General features: G+C 49.6%; 1 protein-coding gene across 1 annotated transcript in view; it reads left to right on the top strand.

Moving 5' to 3' along the window:
• Positions 1–19,322, top strand: part of SUGT1 (SGT1 homolog, MIS12 kinetochore complex assembly cochaperone) — a 32,161-nt gene extending 12,839 nt beyond the window's left edge. The window contains exons 10-12 of the mRNA XM_015427859.1: positions 15,087–15,177; positions 16,512–16,690; positions 18,459–19,322. Of these exons, the coding sequence (XP_015283345.1) occupies positions 15,087–15,177; positions 16,512–16,690; positions 18,459–18,560 (372 nt within the window). The 3' untranslated portion in view covers positions 18,561–19,322. The remainder of the gene's footprint in view (positions 1–15,086; positions 15,178–16,511; positions 16,691–18,458) is intronic.
• Positions 19,323–19,550: the final 228 nt, after the last annotated feature.

Here is a 19,550-nt window from a genome sequence, read left to right as displayed (position 1 = left end):
AGACCCTTGGTCCGTCAAGGTCAGTGTTGCCTACACAGGCCTGCAGTGGCTCTCCAGGGTTTCCGGTGGAGGTGCTTCACATCACCTGCTGCCTGGTGCTTTTAGCTGGTGTGCCAAGCAGATGCTTGAGCCACGCCCCCAGGATGCTTTGCATACCGAAAGTCTCGGGGTCAGTCCCCAGAGGCATCTCCAGTTCAGAGGACCAGGCAAGTAGGTGATCTGAAAAGACCTCCGCCTGAGACCCAGGAGAGCGGCTTCCAGCCTGAGTAGACAAGACTGCCCTTGATGGACCGAGGGGGGCCTGAGCCAGTAGGAGGCCGCTTCCTGTTTGTTCACCTGCTGCTTCTGATTCTTTGTAGTGTTGGATCTTGCCTGATAACAAGGAGTAAAGACCAACTTTTTGTAAGCACAGAGCTACTATTGCCCCACACTGAATGCCTTCCTTTCAATCATTGGCTTTGTTTTGGTCATGCTGGCTTGAATGTGGAAGGAGTTCTTCCATAGTTCTTTGAACCACACCAGTTTTTTTGCATTAGAAACTTACATATGCAGCACGTTCCCTTTTTTGTGCTTGTCTGTGGAGGAAGGGCCCAGCTTGCTGGGGCTCACCCTCTGCGCCGGGGTGGCAGGACGACCGGGGCAGGGCCTGTCCCTCGAGGGAACGGCCGGGTCCCTCTGTGGGCTTCTTGAATCCAACGTGGTCCTAAATAAAACTGTCTTCAGCTGCCTCCAGAAGTGAGGGAGCCAGGCACAGGCACACCTCCTTGGTGAGGTTTCCCCATAATCGAGGGGTTCCGGCGGAAACGGCCCTTTCTCGTTGCCCCTCAGATAGGGACGGCTGTGCCTTGGCTACCAGCAAAGAAGTGTGAGAGATTAAAGTGTTGGTCATCTCTGGAAATGGTCCCGGCATGTTCAAGAGACTTCTCCGGTTAAAGCAGGGATCGGGGGCCATCCCTGGAGGGTTGTTCTTTTGTTGAAGAAAAGCACCTGCAGAACAGGGATGCCTTGCGTGTGGATGGGGCCTGCAGCCCCGGGGCTGATGGGCGGCTTCTCCCTTCTGTCCCTGGCAGCTCTTTGCTCCTGGACGCCTACTCTTCTCCAGCAGGGGTGAGAGAAAAACTGGGTGGAGGCCATTCTGAGTAGACAGGGTCTTGTGGGGAATGGGTTAAACAGCCCCTCACCACCCTCCTAGGCCCTCTCAGCATTCGACTGCTTCCAAATGCTTCTCAGTGGCGGCAGGGTGGGGTGGGGTGACATTTTTGAAAGAAGAATCCCGGAATTACGTGGGATAAGTAGGTCGGTTCCAATTTTTAATTGGAAAAATATTTTGAAGGCTACTAAACCAGATGTCTTAACGGCAGTACCGCTTTGGAAGACTGTTAGGTGATAATACAATACTCCAAGCAGTGTTCCATCTAAGCTGAGTTGGTGTGAGCTAGCTCACAGTTTTTTTACCCCCGGGTCACACATTTTTGTCTTCGCTCAGGAAGGATGGCTCTAGAGCAAACTAATTTATGCAGTCGTCAAATTGCTCACTCACAACTTTAATGGCGGTAGCTCACAAAGTAGAATTTTTGCTCACAAGACTCCACAGCTTAGAGGGAGCGTTGACTCCAAGTAGTTTTTAAAAAATACCCTGAAATAGTTTTTGTACAGGATGGAAATGTGGAGATATTGCATCGTATTGTTGGGAGTAATAGGTAAGTTTCTGAGAATGGTGTTGACTCTCTAATCTCTAATACACTCAGCCTGCAGAGCTGACTTGCACGTTGTGAGTTGCAAAAAAAGGAACACAATACAACAGGGAAGAGTGTGTGTGGGGGGGTATGTGTAATTTCAGGAAATACCAATGATAAAGGGTGGAGATGGCTGGCGAAGAGTTGGCAACGGGCACGGCTGGGGGAATTGGGAGGGCAGAATAAAGAGCTTTGAGTGGACATTATATGAAGTCGGGCTGCCAGTCTTCAGGTAGCACCTGGACATCTCCTGGAATTACGAGGGATGGGCATGAACCAAATTATGAACCAAAATTTGTGATGAACTGGGCTCGGTTCACGGTTTGCGAACCTCGGTTCATGCCCATCCCACTCATGAGCCACACGAACCTTCCAGGTGGTTTGCGTGTTCATGTTGGCAGATGCGCTGGTGCCAGTGGTGGGGTTTGCAAAAACCATTTATAGGGATTCCTTTAAATGGTTTTTGCAAGCTGTACCACTGCAGCACAACTCACAAGTGATCTGAGAAAGTATATAAATGTCTTTCCAGTTGGAAGTGATTTCATCTAATCCTTTCACTCCCCCCTGCTTGGAAGCGGGGGGGGGGGCAGGGGGAAGGATCCCTGAAATGGCTAGCAAAAGCTAACAGGCTGAAAGGGATGCACACCATTTCATCAATCTCTTTTGCTTCCCCCTGGTTGGAAGTGGGGGGAGGAGCAAAAGGGATCACTGAAATGGCTTGCATCTGTTTCGGCGCTGGCGGAGGGGCATGGAGACTGCAGTCCTTTAAATGCCTTCTCCCAGCCATGCGGCTGAAATGGCTTGCAAAAGCCATTTAAAGGGAACATTCTCTTTAAATGGATTTTGCAAGCAGGCACCGTGGCCGAGTGAAGTCCAGGCAGCAAGTTTACCCGGAAGTGGTAAGCTCACCGCTTGGACTTCTATCATACGTGGTTGCAAAACCCATTTAAAGGGAACGTTCCCTTTAAGTGGCTTTTGCAAGATCTCCCCCCCCCCTTCTGTTCTGCTGGCCTTTGGGAAAGGAAGGGGGGGTCTGCAAACTGAACTGGTTTGTGAACCGGGGGAGGTTCATCTTGGTTCATGGTTTGTTGGACCTCATGAACTGGGACAGACCTCCATTTTTCCAGTTTGTGCCCATCCCTATTTATAACTGATCTCCAGGTGACAGATCAGTTCCCACAGAGAAAACCCTCATATGAACTGAAGCTGACGAGGGGAATGTTGGGGGGGGAGGCGAACAATGGGAGCTGTAGAGTGAATGAGCTCATGCGGGGCAAGGAGTGGAAACACAACATTTTGGGGGGGGGGGTTTCTGTTGCAGAAGAACAGAGAAGTCATATATTTGTTGGAAAATATAAGTCTAATTTGAATCACCATTGAATGAAGTTAGTATCAGTGGAATGAACTTGCCTTAAAAGCATAACATACTGCCATATTTCATACCGATCAGTCCAGTAGCTAACATAATGCAGAGGAACCCAGTTTGCTGTAGATCCTGGCATTGTAGAAATCTTGCAGCAAACAAACACTGTGATATAGATGACAACACATGTTAAGGAAGAATCATATTATATTGTAAAACTTGGCAATATTACAAGTCTATCATTCTCAATGAGCATCCGGATATAAACTCATTTCGTCCCAATCTTGAACATGGAACCAGAAGTAAGTTTTTTTAAAAAATTTTTTTAAAAACTAAATAATTCAGATTATAAATTAATATGACAAGTTTGTATAATATTCCATTCAGCTTCATATTGCTTATTCATTTAAAATACCATGAGTTATTTTTCAGGATTATTTGAAAAATATAAAGAAGAAATTAAACATTGGGTTGCTCTTAAACAGAACTTTGAACTGTAGCAAGAGGCTGACACCTTCATTACTATAGGATCACTCCTGAGGAAGATTGGGACGAAATGAATTTATATCCCGATGCTCACTGAGAATGATGGACCTGTAACATTGCCAAGTTTTACAATACAGTATGATTCTTCCTTAGCATGTGTTGTCATCTATATCACACTGTTAGTTTGTTTGCTGTGTTACCTATACCTGTGATCCCTTCTTGGTTTGTATTGTAGAAATCTTGGCTTGTTGTCTTTTAAAAACAGTGTTCAAATTAACTTATCAGGTCTCTTGCAGTAACTGAAGTTTTGCCTTAACTTCCACTAAAAGGTAAAGGTTCCCTTGCTCGAAAGCCAGTCGAATCCGACTCTAGGGTTACGGTGCTCATCTCCGTTTCAAAGCCGAAGAGCCAGCGCTGTCCGAAGACATTTCCGTGGTCATGTGGCCGGCATGACTAAACACCAAGGCGCACGGGACGCTGTTACCTTCCCACTGAAGCGGTACCTATTTATCTACTTGCAATTTCTTGCTTTCGAACTGCTAGGTTGGCAGGAGCTGGAACTAGAGACGGGAGCTCACTCCATCATGCAGCACACTCGGGTCTCGAACTGCTGAACTACCGACCTTCCACAGCTGCAGTTCAGCGTCTTAACCACTTGAGCCACCGCAGCTCCTTTAGCTTCCACTAGAGGGCACTAAAATACAATATTGGTGTCAGGCATCCTGTTTGGTAGAGGCTTGCTTCAAAATAAAATGTCTTCAGTTTCCTCTGTGATTTAGCTTTGAACGGTTACCACACCATCCCATCTTGATTGTTCTTCATTTACAAGCTGCTCGTTTTCAGATTATTACAGTTTACAAACAAATTCAATAGTCTGTAATAATATAATAATCACAGTGTATGCATAAACGTTTAAAAGGAAAAAAATAGGTCTTTACAGCCTTAGAGGCAATGGAAAATTAGGTCGTTCTGTGAATGTACTATCTCAAGAAGTAACATTGTCTTGTCTGAAGTAAAAGCTGCAGGGGGGAGGAGGTACCTCGGAGCTGTGGAAATGTGGGTCAGAATTTAAAAATCTGACTTTGCAAAGGGCATTGAGCTCAGTTACAAAAGCATTGCTTTCTGAACAATCCAGGCCTGTAATTGAGAAACTCAAAGATAAACTCCCCTTCCTTTTCTGGTAATAGAACAAGTAGTTTAGCGTAAATCACTGGTCTGAAAAAGAGAGGTCAAATTATATTTTGTGGTTTAGACAGGAAAAAAATCTTGGTTTGGCTACAAGTGTTGAGTCCCAGAGGGAGAGGAGTATACACGGACTGGGCAGGGGGTGCCCCTCATTTCATTCCCTTGGTAGCCAGTGCTCATCTCTGTGTCTGAACCAGGCCCGTGCGGTTCTGTGAAGGAGACGCTGCAGCTGTTCAAGCTGAAATACCCTGTTTCACTTGGGAGATGTGCTGGTTCGTGGGGTTGTTTTTTCCACTGGAGAAAATGATAGTTCATATAGACAAATGCTGTCATACCTGCTCAGGGGGATTGTGCACAAAGTACTAAAGCTCACACAGATCTCGTTTTAGTGAATTTTCCCCCCTTTGTGACTGGAGGTGGATGAAGAGGGATTTCTCACGGGAAGTAATGGTTGCCTTTTAGAGCTAAGTGTAGCGAAACAGGTAAACAGTGCATGCAGCATAGGCGGTTGTAGTTGGGGTCATAGACCTTTCCCTCATAAAGCTGCTGCAGAAGAACAGCTGGTGGAATCCCTTTCAGATTTTGCAGGCTCCTTATGTCGTTCATCTGTTCCTGGCTTTTCCAAAGCAGGAGGGGTGGAGGGGTGGTGGTCAGTTGCCTAAGCATCCTGCGAGGAGCCATCTAGGAGTATCTTCGAGGGTCCGAGGGAGAGTTCCAACGTCACTCCAGAACTACGGCTTGTGCCAATGAGGAACCAGTGTGCTTTAGGGTCATACTAGGACCCGGGAGACCCAGGTTCGAATCTCCACTCTGCCGGCTGAACTTGGGCAGGTCACACAGAAGGATTGATAGGATAAGATGGAGGAGAGGGGAATGATGTCAGCTGCTTTGGGTCCCCAGTGGGAGAGAAAGGCAGGGTATGAAGGCAGTAAGGAAATATATCTGAAGGACCACTTAGTGATCCAGGGAAGTCAGCACGGTTTTGCCCCCAACAGATCTTGTCAGACCAACCTGGTTTCCTTCTTTGATCGTGTGACGAGCTTACTGGATCGTGGGAACTCTGTTGATGTGATTTACCTGGATTTCAGTAAAGCTTTTGATACGGTTCCCCATGACACTCTGATGGGCAAACTGGAAGACTGTGGACTGGACTATAGGACAGTTTGGTGGATAGGGAACTGGTTGGAGGACTGCACCCAAAGTGTGGTGGGTCAATGGCGTTTCATCAGATTGGAGGGAGGTGTCCGGTAGGGTGCCGCAGGGCTCGGTACTTTTCAATATTTTTATCAATGATCTGAATGAATGGGTAGAAGGGCTACTCATTAAATTTGCTGATGATACCAAATTGGGAGGAGTAGCAAACATCCAAGAAGATAGAGTTAAAATTCAACAAGACCTGAATACTCTGGAGAAGTGGACAGTTGTGAACAGGATGCAGTTCAAGAAAGATAAATGCACAGTATTACGTCTGGGCCACAAAAATGGCAAGCACAAGTACTGGATGGAGGATACGTTTCCAGGGAGTGGGGTATGCAAAAGAGATCTTGGGGTAAGGGTGGACTGTAAACTAAATATGAGCAGTCAGTGTGATGCGGTGGCAAAAAAGGCAAATTCAGTCTTGGGTTGTATTAAAAGGGCCATAGCATCAAAATCGCAGGAGGTCATAGCCCCTCTGTAGACTGCCTTGGTCAGGCCGCACCTGGAGTCCTGTGTGCAGTTCTGGATGTGGACAAATTCGAGAGGGTGCAGAAGAGAGCGACGAGGATGATCAGGGGTCTGGAGACTGAGCCCTATGAGGAAAGGCTACAGGCCCTGGGAATGTTTAGTTTGTAGAAGAGGAGATTGAGGGGGGACACGATGGCTCTCTTTAAATATTTGAAAGGCTGTCATTTGGAGGAGGGCAAGGAGCTGTTCCAGCAACGGGTTTAAATTACATGCAGAAAGGTATCAGCTGGGTATTAGGAAACACTTTTTCACTGTTAGAGTGGTTCAAAAGTGGAATCAGCTGCCTAGGGAGGCAGCTCCCCTTCACCGGCAGCTTTCAAGAAGAGGCTGGATGAATATTTGTCAGAGATGTTTTAGGCTGGTCCTGCATCAGTCGGGTTGGACTAGATGGTCCGTACGGCCCCTTCCAACACTTCTATGAATCTCTGATTCTGAAATCATAGTTGAGAGCCAAGCCCTTATTGGAGCTAGAACAGTGAACCCTGGTGCAGGACTGCCTGCCAGAATGGCTGCGTTTCCGGCCTGGGCTGTCCTGTCTTTTCCAGAACACAGCAGCTTTCCTGAGCCAGAGCTGCAGCTAGAACTGTGGTTCAGTCCAGGCATCGTGGCAAGCTACAGTGTTAGGGTTTGACATGACATTTGAGCAGGCCAGCCCAAGGGTTTTTTACACACACACACACACACACACACCCGGTGTAACATAACGTGAATCTAGATTTGCATTGGGCGAGAGGGTCTTCCTGCGGTATCTGCTAGACTGTGGAGTGCTAGACTGTGGAGTGCCGCAGGGGCCGATCCAATGCTATTTAACATCTATATGCGCCCCCTCGCCCAGTTAATCTGATGAGCTGAGTTGCCATCAATATGCTGATGATGCTCAGCTTTATCTGTTAACTAGAAGCAAAGCTCGTTGTAGCAGGAAAAGACCTTACACAGGGCCCCCCGGTCCCCCACTTTGTCCCCCCTCCCCAGACTCTGGAGTCGAGGGGTGATGGATCCTCTTGGCCACTGCCACTTGGATCTCCACGGGGCCGGCGCCTCCTGCCGCCAGCTCGACGTCCTCCATGCCGGCCAGGGTTAACACATCTCCAAGCTGCAGCCAGGGGCACCACCGTTGCTGGCGCCAGCGCCTTCCCTCACCACCCCGCCGCCTTCTCCTGTGGGGGGCAGCATTGGCTCCCCCCCCCGCAGCTGCAGCAACAGCCAAAGCAAACAGCAGAGCTGAACGCGCAGGAGAGGAGGGAGGGCTGAAAGCGCGTCCTCCCTCCTGAAAGAGGCCGGCCACATATTGGAAGGTGCCCAAGTGACCCGCAGAGAGCTCTGTGCATCACAGGAGGCTGCAAAAGAGCAGGTGACGGAAAGCCTCGCCACTGGCTTCGCAGCCGGCGGTCTCCGGGCTGCCTCCACCACCCTCTGCCCCAGCGGTGCGCCGGCCCCTGTCTGGTCACAGCCCGGGTGGGTACTTGCAGTCGGGCTCGGTTAATGATGTCCGCTGCAGCGCTGGCAGGATCGGGCTCAGCCTCATGAGCGGCTGCCCACTGGAGCATCCGGCCCGGCCTCCGGCTCCAAGCACGCTGGGGCCAAGACGCAGCCAATGGATAGAGACACTGTTTGAGTGACACACCAGCGATCCAACTAATTCAGGAGCGTGTGGAAGAGTCCAAGACCAAAATGGAATTATATATAAGGAGAGATGGAAGGTTATCCATCTTCCATTCCTGGAAATCTGGCTGAGGCTTTGGATGCTGTTTGGATGGTTGCGGCAGAGTCGACTGAAGTTAAATCCATCAAAGACGAAGGTCCTGTACCTGGTTCAAGGGGGTTTGGAGGTGAGCACCAGGCTTCCTACACTGGAAGGGGCACCTTGGGTGCCGGCTCAGTCGGTGAAGAGCCTGGGGGTAACACTGGATACCTCCTTATCTAGGGAGGCCCCAGGTTGCCGCAGTCGTCAGATCTGCATTTTTCCATCTTAGGCAGATCAGGCTACTGAAGCCCTCTCCCCACACACACACACACCCTAGGACTTAGCTACGGTGACCCAGGCAACAGTCACTTCCAGGCTTGATTACTGCAACTCCCTCTATGCAGGCTTACCCTTGAAGCTGATCCGGAAATTACAGCTGGGACGCGCCTGCTGGCATCAATGCCTGTGCGGGCTCACGTTTAGCATGCACTTTGTCAGCTGCATTGGCTGCCAGTTGAGTACCGGATCCACATCAAGGTGTTTGTAATTACCTTCAAAGCCTTATACGGCCTGGGACCAACATACCTGAGGGACCACCTCTTCCTGTATACGCCTCGAAGAGCATTATGCTCTGAGAGTCAACATCTCCTGGTGATCCCTGGCCCAAAGGACGTCCTCCTAGAGAGAAGAAGAAGAGATTGGATTTATACCCCATGGCCCTTCACTACCCAAAGGAGTCTCAGAGCGGCTTACAGTCTCCTTTCCCTTCCCCTCCCCACAACAGACACCCTGTGAGGCAGGTGGGGCTGAGAGAGCTCTGACAGAAACTGCTCTTTTTCAAGGACAGCTCTTATCAGAACTACGGCTTGCCCAAGGTCATCCAGCAGCTGCAAGTGGAGGAGTGGGGAATCAAACCCGGTTCTCCCAGATTAGAGTCCGCGCACTTAATCACGACACCAAACTGGCTCTCTCCTAGCCTCAGCCAGGGCCAGGGTTTTTTCCGCCCTGGCCCCACCTGGTGGAACATGCCCCCTATTGAGATCAGGGCCCTGCGGGATCTTATTCAGTTCCGCAGGGCCTGCAAGATGGAGCTCTTCCGCCAGGCCTTTGGCTGAGGCAGGGGGCGTCCACATATGGCTCCCCCGAGGTTGCGATCTCCCACCTACTGATAACTGGCCATACCTAGTTACATCAATGGGTTGTATTCTCCCTACAGCAGGCATGACTGTTGATTTTATAAATTTTATCGTATTTATCAAAATGTTGTGACCCGCCCTGAGCCCGTTTATGGGATGGTTGGGATATAAATGAGAAAGATAAATAAATTAAATGAGCTGGCCACGATACCGGATGGGAGCTCTTGCCAGAACTCCAGAGCTCGAAACATAGACCGGCTTCTTGCCAGAAAAAGGGGTTTCTTTATTTTGCCAGTCTTGGGTTTCGACCGTAAGGTGGTCAAGTGGTTTGCCACCGCCTCAGCCAAAGGCCCCGTGAAACTGCAGCAAGCCTCGCAGGGCCATCAGGCCAGGTCCAGGACAGAGAAAGCCCCGGTCGAGGCTGAGCGGATGTCCCCTGGGCCAGGGGCAGCCAGCAAATGTTGGTCTGCAGAGTGCAAGGCTCTCTGGGGAGAGACCGTCCCTTAGATAGGTGGGTCCCAGGCTGCATGTAGCTTTAAAGGTTAATACCAACACCTTGAAACAGATCTGGTATTCAGTTGGTAGCCAGTGTAATTGGCATAGCACCAGCTGACTGTGCGCCCACTCAGGCGTCGCTGTTAGCAGGCGCACCCTTGCATTTTGCACTTGACTTGCGGGAGCCTCAAGGGTAAGCCTGTGTAAAGCGAGTTACAGTAATGTAGCCTTGAAGAGGGGAGAGAGGACCAGTGGCCTGATCTGCCAAAGATGTTGGAAGGCTGGCCTGGCAACCGTGGTGACCTGGGCCTCCACAGAGAGCGAGGCACCCAGAATCACCTCCCGCACCAGGCTGGGAGCCTGATTCCCAATCCAACCCCCCCCCCCCCAGTCAGGTACAGGACCCTCTGTCTTTGTTGGATTTAATTTCAGCTGGCTCTGCTGTAACCAACCCAGCCACGGTCTCTAGTGCCCTGTCCAGAATACCTGGGGCAGAGTCTGGGGCCCATCAACAGATAGGGCTGGCTGTCGTCAGTGTACTGGTGACAGCTCCTCCCACCCACCCCAGCCCCCTGGACCAGCTGGGTGAGGGTGGGTGTGTAGATGTCGAGCAGCACTGGGGAGAGGATCGCCCCCTGCGGCACCCCGCATTCAAGCACCAACCTCTGTCCCTGACCACAGAGAACGGAAGGAAACCATTGTAAGGCAGCCCCCTGTACTCCTACATCGGCGAGGCAGACGGTCATGAGATCGTGATCAACCACATTGAAGGTTGCCGTTGAGTCAAGAAGCAACAGCAGCACTGACCCACCTCAATCCCGATGTCTTCGGAGGTCATCTGTGAGGGCGACCAATCCCGTCTCTGGGCCACGGCCAGCGTGGAAACCGGACCGGGATGGATCCAAGATGGATGCGTCACCCAAGAAAGCCCGAAGCTGCTCAGCCGCCACGCTCCCAGCTGCCTGGTTCAGGGACTGGAGGTTCAGCACAGGGCGGTAGTTGGCTGGGACCACAGGGCCCACTGATGTTTTTTAGGAGCGGATGTGCAGATGCACCATGGCCTCCTTTGGTCCCACTGGGAAAGTCCTAGTTAAAAGGGACACGCTGATGATCTCATCCAGGAGTGCCCAGACACCATCCCCGCAGGCCTTCACCCGCCAGGATGGGCACGGGTCAAGGAGGCAAGTGGTGGACTTTACAGCTGCCAGGATCTTGTCAACATCCTCCCAGGAGAGTCAGCTAAAATAGTCCAAAACGGGACCTGAAGATGGACAAGGGGCTTCCAGTTCCCTGACTGTATCAGCTGTGGACGGGAGGTCCTGGCCGGAGCAACATAACTTTAGTAGGAGCTTTTGAGTAGGAGCCGCCGCCACCACTATTCCATCACCGCTTCCTCCATCACCGCACTTTTACCACTGCTTGAGCGGGTATCATCGGGGGTGCGAGACGTTCCTAGTGGATGACAGTGCTGCCGGGACGTATATTGTTGTTGTTCTGGTACCCATAACTCCAGAACCCCATCTTGGAATTCACAATCTAAGTGACCTTTGGAGCACCGATATTTCAGTGAATCGTATTATACTGTATTATTTACACTTCCGCCCTGAGCCTTTGGGGAGGGTGGGATATAAATCCAAAAATAAATAAATAAATCTATGAAATAGCTTGAAAATGCCTTGCAGCCAGTCACCAATTCTCTACTGTTTTGTTTGCCTTGCGGCCACATAGTTAAAAATCAAATCGTTCTAAGCAATTGGGATGGGTGTGAGCTCACAGATGCAACTCTTTCTTTGCAGCCTTCTCTGCCACCTCGTAGGCCTTCATAAATGCCCTGTGGATAGGAAAGCACTCCAGAGAGTTATCATCACAGCCCAGAAGATTATTGGCTGCCCTCTCCCATTCCTGGAGGAATTGTATAGTTCTCGATGCTTGAAAAAAGCAAAGAACATTCTGCAGGATTTGTCACACCCTGAACACTCCCTGTTTGAACTGCTGCCTTTGGGTAGAAGATATAGGACAATTAAAACAAGGACAAACATTAAAAATAGTTTTTATTTGAGAGCTATTATTGCTTTAAATGCTGTATGAAATTGGAATTTGGGTGACATTGGTGGTTTAAGTTGCAATGTGAACCTTAAGGGAGTTATGGGATGGTTGTGAATGGTTGTGTGAGTGTATATGAGTATGGTTGTAGATCACCGAATGATTGCACCTTTAATTTCGTTGTACTATGTACAATGACAATAAAGTATATTATTATATTATTATTATTATCTTGCCACTTCACCACGAGTGCGCCACCACCCTCACTCTAGCCATCCTAGCTCTAACTTCATCCTCTGTAGCTCCGGGGTATACTACGGGGCCAGTTTGCTTTGAGGGCGAAGAGGGCGCCAATCATCCACCAGCACTTCCAATGAACCACCGGGGGGGGGGGGGGGGATCAGATCCTGCAGAGAATCCTGAAGCTGACTAGGGTCCATTAAGCTCTGTGGGTGAGCATCAATGCGCTCGCTGCCTAAACAGGGAGGGTTTGGTGTGCTCAGCCAGACCTTAAGGGCAAAGCGGTCGGACCGTGGTACTGCATCAGCAGTTTCCAGATCCACATTTATCCCCACCCCAAAAATCAGGTCCAGTGTGTGGCCCACTTGATGCGTGGGAGTCAATATAAATTGGGAGAGTCTGAAAGCCTCCACGGACGACACTGGGTCCCTGACTTGAGAGGATGCCGCATCATCCACGTGAACGTTGACCTCCTCCCGGCCTGGGGTACTCCAGTGCCCGGTGTGATAACTGACGAAAGGACAAGCAGGCCATTGTCTTCGGTTTGGTTTGTTCCCCCAGGCTGAAATATTTTTTTTTTGGGGGGGGGGAATAAGGATGCTGTCTGGGGAACAATTTTTGCTTGGGGAACTTGAACAGATGCTATTCCAGCAGTGTAGGTGTGTGCGCCGTGTTTGTCTGCGGCAGCAAAAATAGCCCGGAGCCCAGGGGCACTTTGCCAAGCAACAAATTTTTATTCCGTCATCAGCTCCCTCGGACTCGGAGCCCGCTCGGCCATTGCACGTGACAAAATGGGCTGCAGTCCACGGAAGTTTACGCTGGAATAAATTTCAGTACTCTTCGAAGTGTCACCAGATTCTGGAACAGATGTGGGCTTGACCGTTCACTGGTTTTGCTTGTTAAGCATAAAGGGAAATGTCTGTGCCCAGCCAGGAAGGAGCACGCTTAAATCTTGAACTGAGCAGGCGGGCCTGACAAAAGACAAAGAAATGCCTGTTGGTGTTTGACTTTAATGCTCGAATTTGAGTATTTTAAGAACAACGTTTGGGTCCAGGGGCACCTTGAAGACCAACAAAGTTTAATTCCGGGTATAAGCTTTCATGTGCAAGTGCACACGAAAACTTATACTTTGAAATAAACTTTGTTGGTCTTCAAGGTGCCCAGTCTGGACTCAAACTTTCTTCTGTTGCTTCAGACCAACACAGCTACTCACTTGAGTTACTCTGCTTAGTTAAATTCTCAGCACGGGCATTCTGATCCAGATCAGCGTGGTATGCAAGCGGCTTGCTCTAAGGCATTCCGAGATGGGCATTCACAAAGGTGCCCTTGTTCTTGGGGCTTCAGGGCTCCCCAGGTTATCCTGGCTTCAAGCAAAACTGTGAATTCGCTCGACTACAACTCACTGTCAGAATACATTAATCTGAGCATAATCTAGAGCAAGCCGCATTTCAGAGTGATACGGCGCCCTGTCAGCACTCATCTCGGACTCAAATATTTCACTCTTCGTTTTACTTTGGTTTCAAGCATTGGCACAGATTTGCTCTTTGGGCCATTTAGAAAAGACTGTTCTTGGTGGATTCTCTTTGCTGGCTGATTACAAAATCACAAGGATAAAATGAAACCGAGGTTAGTAGACGGAGAAACCAATGGATAGGTAGCTCTGTGCTGTGCAATTGTTATAGTCCCCGTCACTTTGCCAAGGAAAGATCCCAGATTAGCACAGTTTGGTTCCTAAAGATGTGTGCACTTCTCAATAGCAGGCTGAATAAGAGCATCAAACCACTGTTTGAACTCTTAACTCATGTAGTTTTTAAAAAAAAATCAATTTATATTTCCGTCAAACAGACAGAAGCTTGAATGGAGAGGATGCCATGGCCGTGCGAGTTCTGTCAGGCGCCATCTTGGAGGCATTTCCCCCTCGCCATGTGTGGGAAAGAAAGGCTGCGTCGTAGGCGGGGCCTGCCATCCTCCCTGCTTAGGCATCCTTTTGTGAAGAATTAGTTTGGGGCGTGTGTGTTGCTTGAGGAATCGAGGCGCCCCTTCCGTGTGGCCTTGTCCAGACGACTGCTGAGTGGAGTCCTGGAGGGAGCCGTGTGGCCCTCATCACAGCTGCCGGCCCCCCCCCGTGGCCCGGCCTGGCCCAGCTTCTCTCCTTGCTGCCTGCCTTGGGCTCCGTCAGGAGCCTCTGGCATCGACCAGGGCCCGGGCCTTTTCCCTCGTGGCTCCGGCTCTGCAGGAGGGGCTCCCTGAAGAGGTGGGTGGGGGGACTCCTTGGAGGTCTTTGGGAGGCGCTGCAGGGCCTGCCTTCTTGCCAGGCTTTGGGGGGGCGTTGGAATGACAGGCATCTTTTAAGGGGGGAGATGTGAGGTTTGCTGTTTTATTTTTTGTTTTAACTGTAATTTTTTTTCCTAACTATGACTGCAAGCTGCTTTGAATTACAAGGAAAGGTGAGATATGGATGAAGAAGTAAAAGAGTAGGTTTTTCTCTACCCAGAGGAGTCTCAAAGCCGCTTACAATCGCCTTCCCTTCCTCTCCCCCACAACAGGAACCTTATGAGGTAGGTGGGCCTGAGAGAGTTCAGAGAGAACTGTGACTGGCCCGTGGTCACCCAGCAGGCTTCAGGTGGAAGAGGAGTGGGGAATCGAACCTGGTTCTCCAGATTAGAGGCCTCCATTCTTACCCACTACACCATGCCGGCTCTCCCATTTTAATAAACAAATAAAATGAAGTGCGGCTGCTTCCAGGGAAGCTCTTTGTAGTCATAAGGCAAATCACTTGGACATGAGCGCTGTATAAATCTTGGGGGCGGTCCAGGAAGTGGCCCAGGCTTCCTGAAGTCCATCCATTGCAGCAGCAGCAGATGCAAAGGCACAAGGCACGATGCTTCCCGTCAGGTGCAGATCAGCTTGTTATTCCAGTGACCCCTTTCTTTGTGCTCTCCTTCAAAGGCGTTGGTGCAATGCGTTGAAACCCTGCTCTTCTGTGTCCACAGATTGAGATAAAACTGAAGAAGCCCGAGGCCGTGCGATGGGAGCAACTGGAGAGAGAGGGAGGTTCTCCGAAGCTGAAACATTTCACCCCAGGTCTGTGAGTTCATGCCTGAACATTCATGTCTTGTTAACCCTCGTCTAGCATGCTTGCTGCTGGGATCATATTCACGAAGGCCCCTTATTATCGACTGTTCAGCTGCGGTAGAATCGGATGCCTTCGGGTTGCGCAGGATGCAAATATGCAAGTTTGTTAGATAAGCATATGGAGCAGAATTCCATCAGAGGCTATTAGCCCCAAGGTATAGATAGGAATTCTCAGGCTGGGGCAAGGGATGCTCTGTATTCTTGGTGCTTGGGGGGGGGGGGACAGTGGGGGGGCTCCTGGGGTCCCGGCCCCCCTGCTGGACCCTCGTGTGGCATAGGGCTCCTGGTGTCCCGGCCCCACTGCTGGACCCTCTGATGGCACCTGGTATTTCTGGCCATTGTGTGACCCAGAGTGTTGGACTGGATGGGCCATTGGCCTGATCCAGCATTGGCTTCTCTTATGTTCTTACGATCCCTGGGTTGCGTTTTATGCTCTTTGCTGCTCCCCCCCCCCTTCTCTCATGTAAAAAATCTTAAGAATCTCGGGGCAATAGTAGGTAAAAGGGGAGGAAATCCATGCCTTGAGAAGTGCCCACTGTTTGGGGTGTAGCGCTCAGAGAACATCCGCGTGAACTGTTCAGTGCCTGGTATGGTCTCTGGCTTTGGCCCAGGACTGCCCCTCCATTCATCTACGCCTGGCTATCTGCTTTCATCTCAGTCAGTGTTTTCCACCTCTCGTGCTTCAGCGGTATACTACAAAGCGATTCCGTGATCTGTTTCTGTGTCCAGCTTCTCTAGATCCATTGTCGTCCCGTTTTGCATGGATATGTTTTGGGTCCCAGGATCTAGTGCTGTATACAGAGATGCCTGGGCCCGGCTAGCTCATCCGTGCTTTTGTGCCCCCCCCCCCGGCATCAGCCCTCTTTTTTCCTTAATACTTAATAGGGAGCCAGTGTGGTGTGGTGGTTTAGAGTGGCGGACTCTGATCTGGAGATCCGGGTTCCATGCCGCACTCCTCCTCCGCAGGAGGCCCGCTGGGTGACCGTGGGCCAGTCCTAGTTCCCTCAGAGCTCTCGCAGCCCCACCTCCCTCACGAGATGCCGGTTGTGGGGAGAGGAAGGGAAGGCGATCGCAAACCACTTTGAGACTCTTTAGGGTAGAGGAAAGTGGGGTATAAAAACCCAACTCTCCCTTTTCCTCTTCAATTCTTGATACTGCAGTGTGTCTGTTTTGTCTTGCTAAGCCTGAGACGTTCAGCAACAGTCACTGGACAAAGGAATTATGGCTTGTCTCCGTGGTCTGGCCTGGGATGACTCGTATAGCCATTGATTTTGCCATTTCAGATGCCATGCAATATCCATCCTCCTCTCATTATACAAGGAACTGGGACAAACTGGTGGTTGAGATCAAAGAGGAAGAGAAGAACGAAAAGCTGGAGGGTGATGCTGCTTTAAACAAACTTTTCCAGCAGATCTACTCGGATGGTACTGATGAAGTGAGGCGTGCCATGAACAAATCTTTTGTAAGTTATCAGCCTCGTTCTAACCACTGTTGACTGTGCTTCGGTAAACTTATGGAGTGGACTGGAGACACATATGGAGCAGAGGTCTGTTGGTGGCTATTAGCCACAAGGTATAGATAGGAACTCTCAGTCTGGGGCAAGGGATGCTTTGTCTTCTTGGTGCTTGGGGGGGGGGGAGAACAGTGGGAGGGCTTCTAATGTCTTCCTGGCCCCACTGGTGGACCTCCTGATGGCACCTGGTGTTTTTGGCCTCTGTGTGATACAGAGTGTTGGACTAGATGGGCCATTGGCCTAATCCAGCATTGGCATCTCTTATGTTCTTACGATCCCTGAATTGCGTGTGACATCTAAGCGGGGCCCGAGTCTTCCCCTCTGCTATGCAAAATGTGGAGTCTTTTCTTTCCTCTCTCTCTTGCATCCGGATGGAAGTGAATTCTTAAATTGTTTTTATGCATTTTATATATTGTAACTTATATGCACTTTGTGCTCATGTAAGCCGCCCTGAGCCCGCTTGCAGGAAGGGCGGGGTATAAATGTAATGGAAATAAATAAAATAAATAAATAGCCACAAATTATAGGTAGAACACTCTGTCTGGGGCAGTGATGCTCTGTATTCTTGGTGCTGGGGGGGGGGCTTCTAGTGTCCTGGCCCCACTGGTGGACCTCCTGAGGGCACCTGGTATTTTTGGCCACTGTGTGACACAGAGCGTTGGACTGGATGGGCCATTGTCCTGATTCAACGTGGGTGAGTGATGCTCTGTATTCTTGGTGCTTGGGGGGGGGGGCAACAGTGGGAGGGCTTCTGGAGTTCTGGCCCCACTGGTGGACTTTATTTTATTTATTTATTTATTTTGGGATTTATATCCCGCCCTACCCATACGGCCCAGGGTGTTGAACTAGATGGGCCATTGGCCTGATCCAACACGGCTTTTATGTTTTTAACGTGTTGTGACTGCAAATCTGTTTCACAAAATGGAGTTCTGTTCTTGGTTCTTTCGATCTGACTCTATAGTGGCTAGAATAACCTGCTTCAGAGTCCCTGTTTCTAAATGCAATTTTAATATCCATTCCCTTCTTGTGGGAAGAAGGAATGAATGGAGTTCAGTAATAGCTATCTGGAAAGTGAACTGCAGAATACTCATTTCCCAGACCTCTTCTCTTACCCTTTAAAGAAAAATCAGGTGTTTGTTTTTTAGGTCTGCCACACACTCCTCAGTGGGTTGGATTCCGTTATCTGCCTGCGTCTGGTGTTAGCGGGTTCCAGTGTTTGCCACATCCCCCTCCTGCCAGTAGTCCCTTCCCCTGGGAGAGCTGAGGTTTGTTCTTCTAGCAGCATCTGACACCACAGACCATCAGTGGCCTGGGTCTTCTTCTGGCAGACTGTACACAAATTGCTTGTGCTGGAGAGGCAGAATCATCAGAATGGAATCCAAACAGTGCTTCTTCTTCAGAGCTCTGCCCGGACTCCAGTGCCCTTGTTTTGGTACAAGGCCCCTGAATGAATTGTTGCCATCAGTATGCTGAGGACACCCCTCTGTTATCTGTCACTCACTAAGCTTCCAGGAGTGAGACAGGATGCGGGACCAGATGGACCACTGGTATGATCCAGTGGGGCTCTCCTTGTATTCCTTTTTGTTTATTGGTGGGTTGGAGGCATTTGCTGGGCACACTAGGTTTGGGTGCTGTCAGGGAGGGTCCGGTTGAATTTTAATATCTCTCTCTCTCTCTCTCTCTCTCTCTCTCTCTCTCTCTCTCTCAATATTTGCAGATGGAATCTGGTGGGACTGTTCTGAGCACAAACTGGTCTGATGTGGGTAAAAGGAAAGTAGAAGTCAATCCTCCAGATGACATGGAGTGGAAGAAGTTCTGACCTGTTCCTGTGCCACCCACATGCATTGTGTGTGAACAGAACATCCTTGGGGCTGAAGCAGTGAATATTTTTATTTTATTTTTGGGAGGATTGTTGCCGTCTTCATATGTTCTACACGCTTTAGGAATTCCTTAATCTGCAGGTTTAAAAGGTGCGATCAGGAAGCTAAAGAGCTGAAGTTTGTTGCCACTCCCGTGCACGAAGGGGCTTTTTTGTGATATCCCAAACCCCAGGTCCTAACACCCATTTTTTTTTCCTGCTGGGCTGGTTAGTTGTGCATTCAAGGGACTCTTCAAAACCTTCAGTGAACGACTTAGGATTGTTGCCTTATTAACTGCACACTATGTCTGTTAAATTATTTGCTCTAGTGACTTCGGGGTCAATGCACTTCTCAGCTACAGTGTTAAGATTGTTCTAATTCTGTGTACAAATAAAACTGTAAAGAGAGAGCTTTTCCCACAAAGTCAGCCTCATTCTGATTCGATCAAACAGAAACAGTTGTGGAAAGCAGATGGTCGCTTCCAGAACTGCCCTTCCTGCGGGCGTGCCTTTTGCATGGCAAAAAAGAGAACCAGTTTTTATTCTCAGTATCACTATTCAATTTCAGTGAAAGTATTTTCTGTAAAAACATATCAGAAACAAGCAGATTCAGAATGTAGCAGGAGAAGAGGCTGCTCAAAATAAACACACCCCAATCTTTGCAGGCGTGATCCAGTTATTTCTCAGAGGACCCTCAGATTGAATAAAGGTTATTTTCTTTAACAGATTTTGTCTGTTTTTGCAACTAATTAGCAGACTTTACTGACTTGGCTGCGGGTCACAGTTTTGTTACCCCGTTTTCTAACAGTCTGAACTTATGTGGCTGACAGAGCAATCTCACAGCAAGTTAGTATCCTTTGAAGATGATGGGTGGAACTCTGTTTCAGAGGCCCTTGTCCGTTTTAGGGGCAACCAGCAACTTTGTTAAAGCCAGCCTGTGGTCTGATGGAT

Source organism: Gekko japonicus, unplaced genomic scaffold, assembly GCF_001447785.1.
Source record: "Gekko japonicus isolate JY-2015 unplaced genomic scaffold, Gekko_japonicus_V1.1 scaffold694, whole genome shotgun sequence".
NCBI lineage: Eukaryota > Metazoa > Chordata > Lepidosauria > Squamata > Gekkonidae > Gekko > Gekko japonicus.
This window is presented reverse-complemented; position numbering and strand designations above follow the sequence as displayed.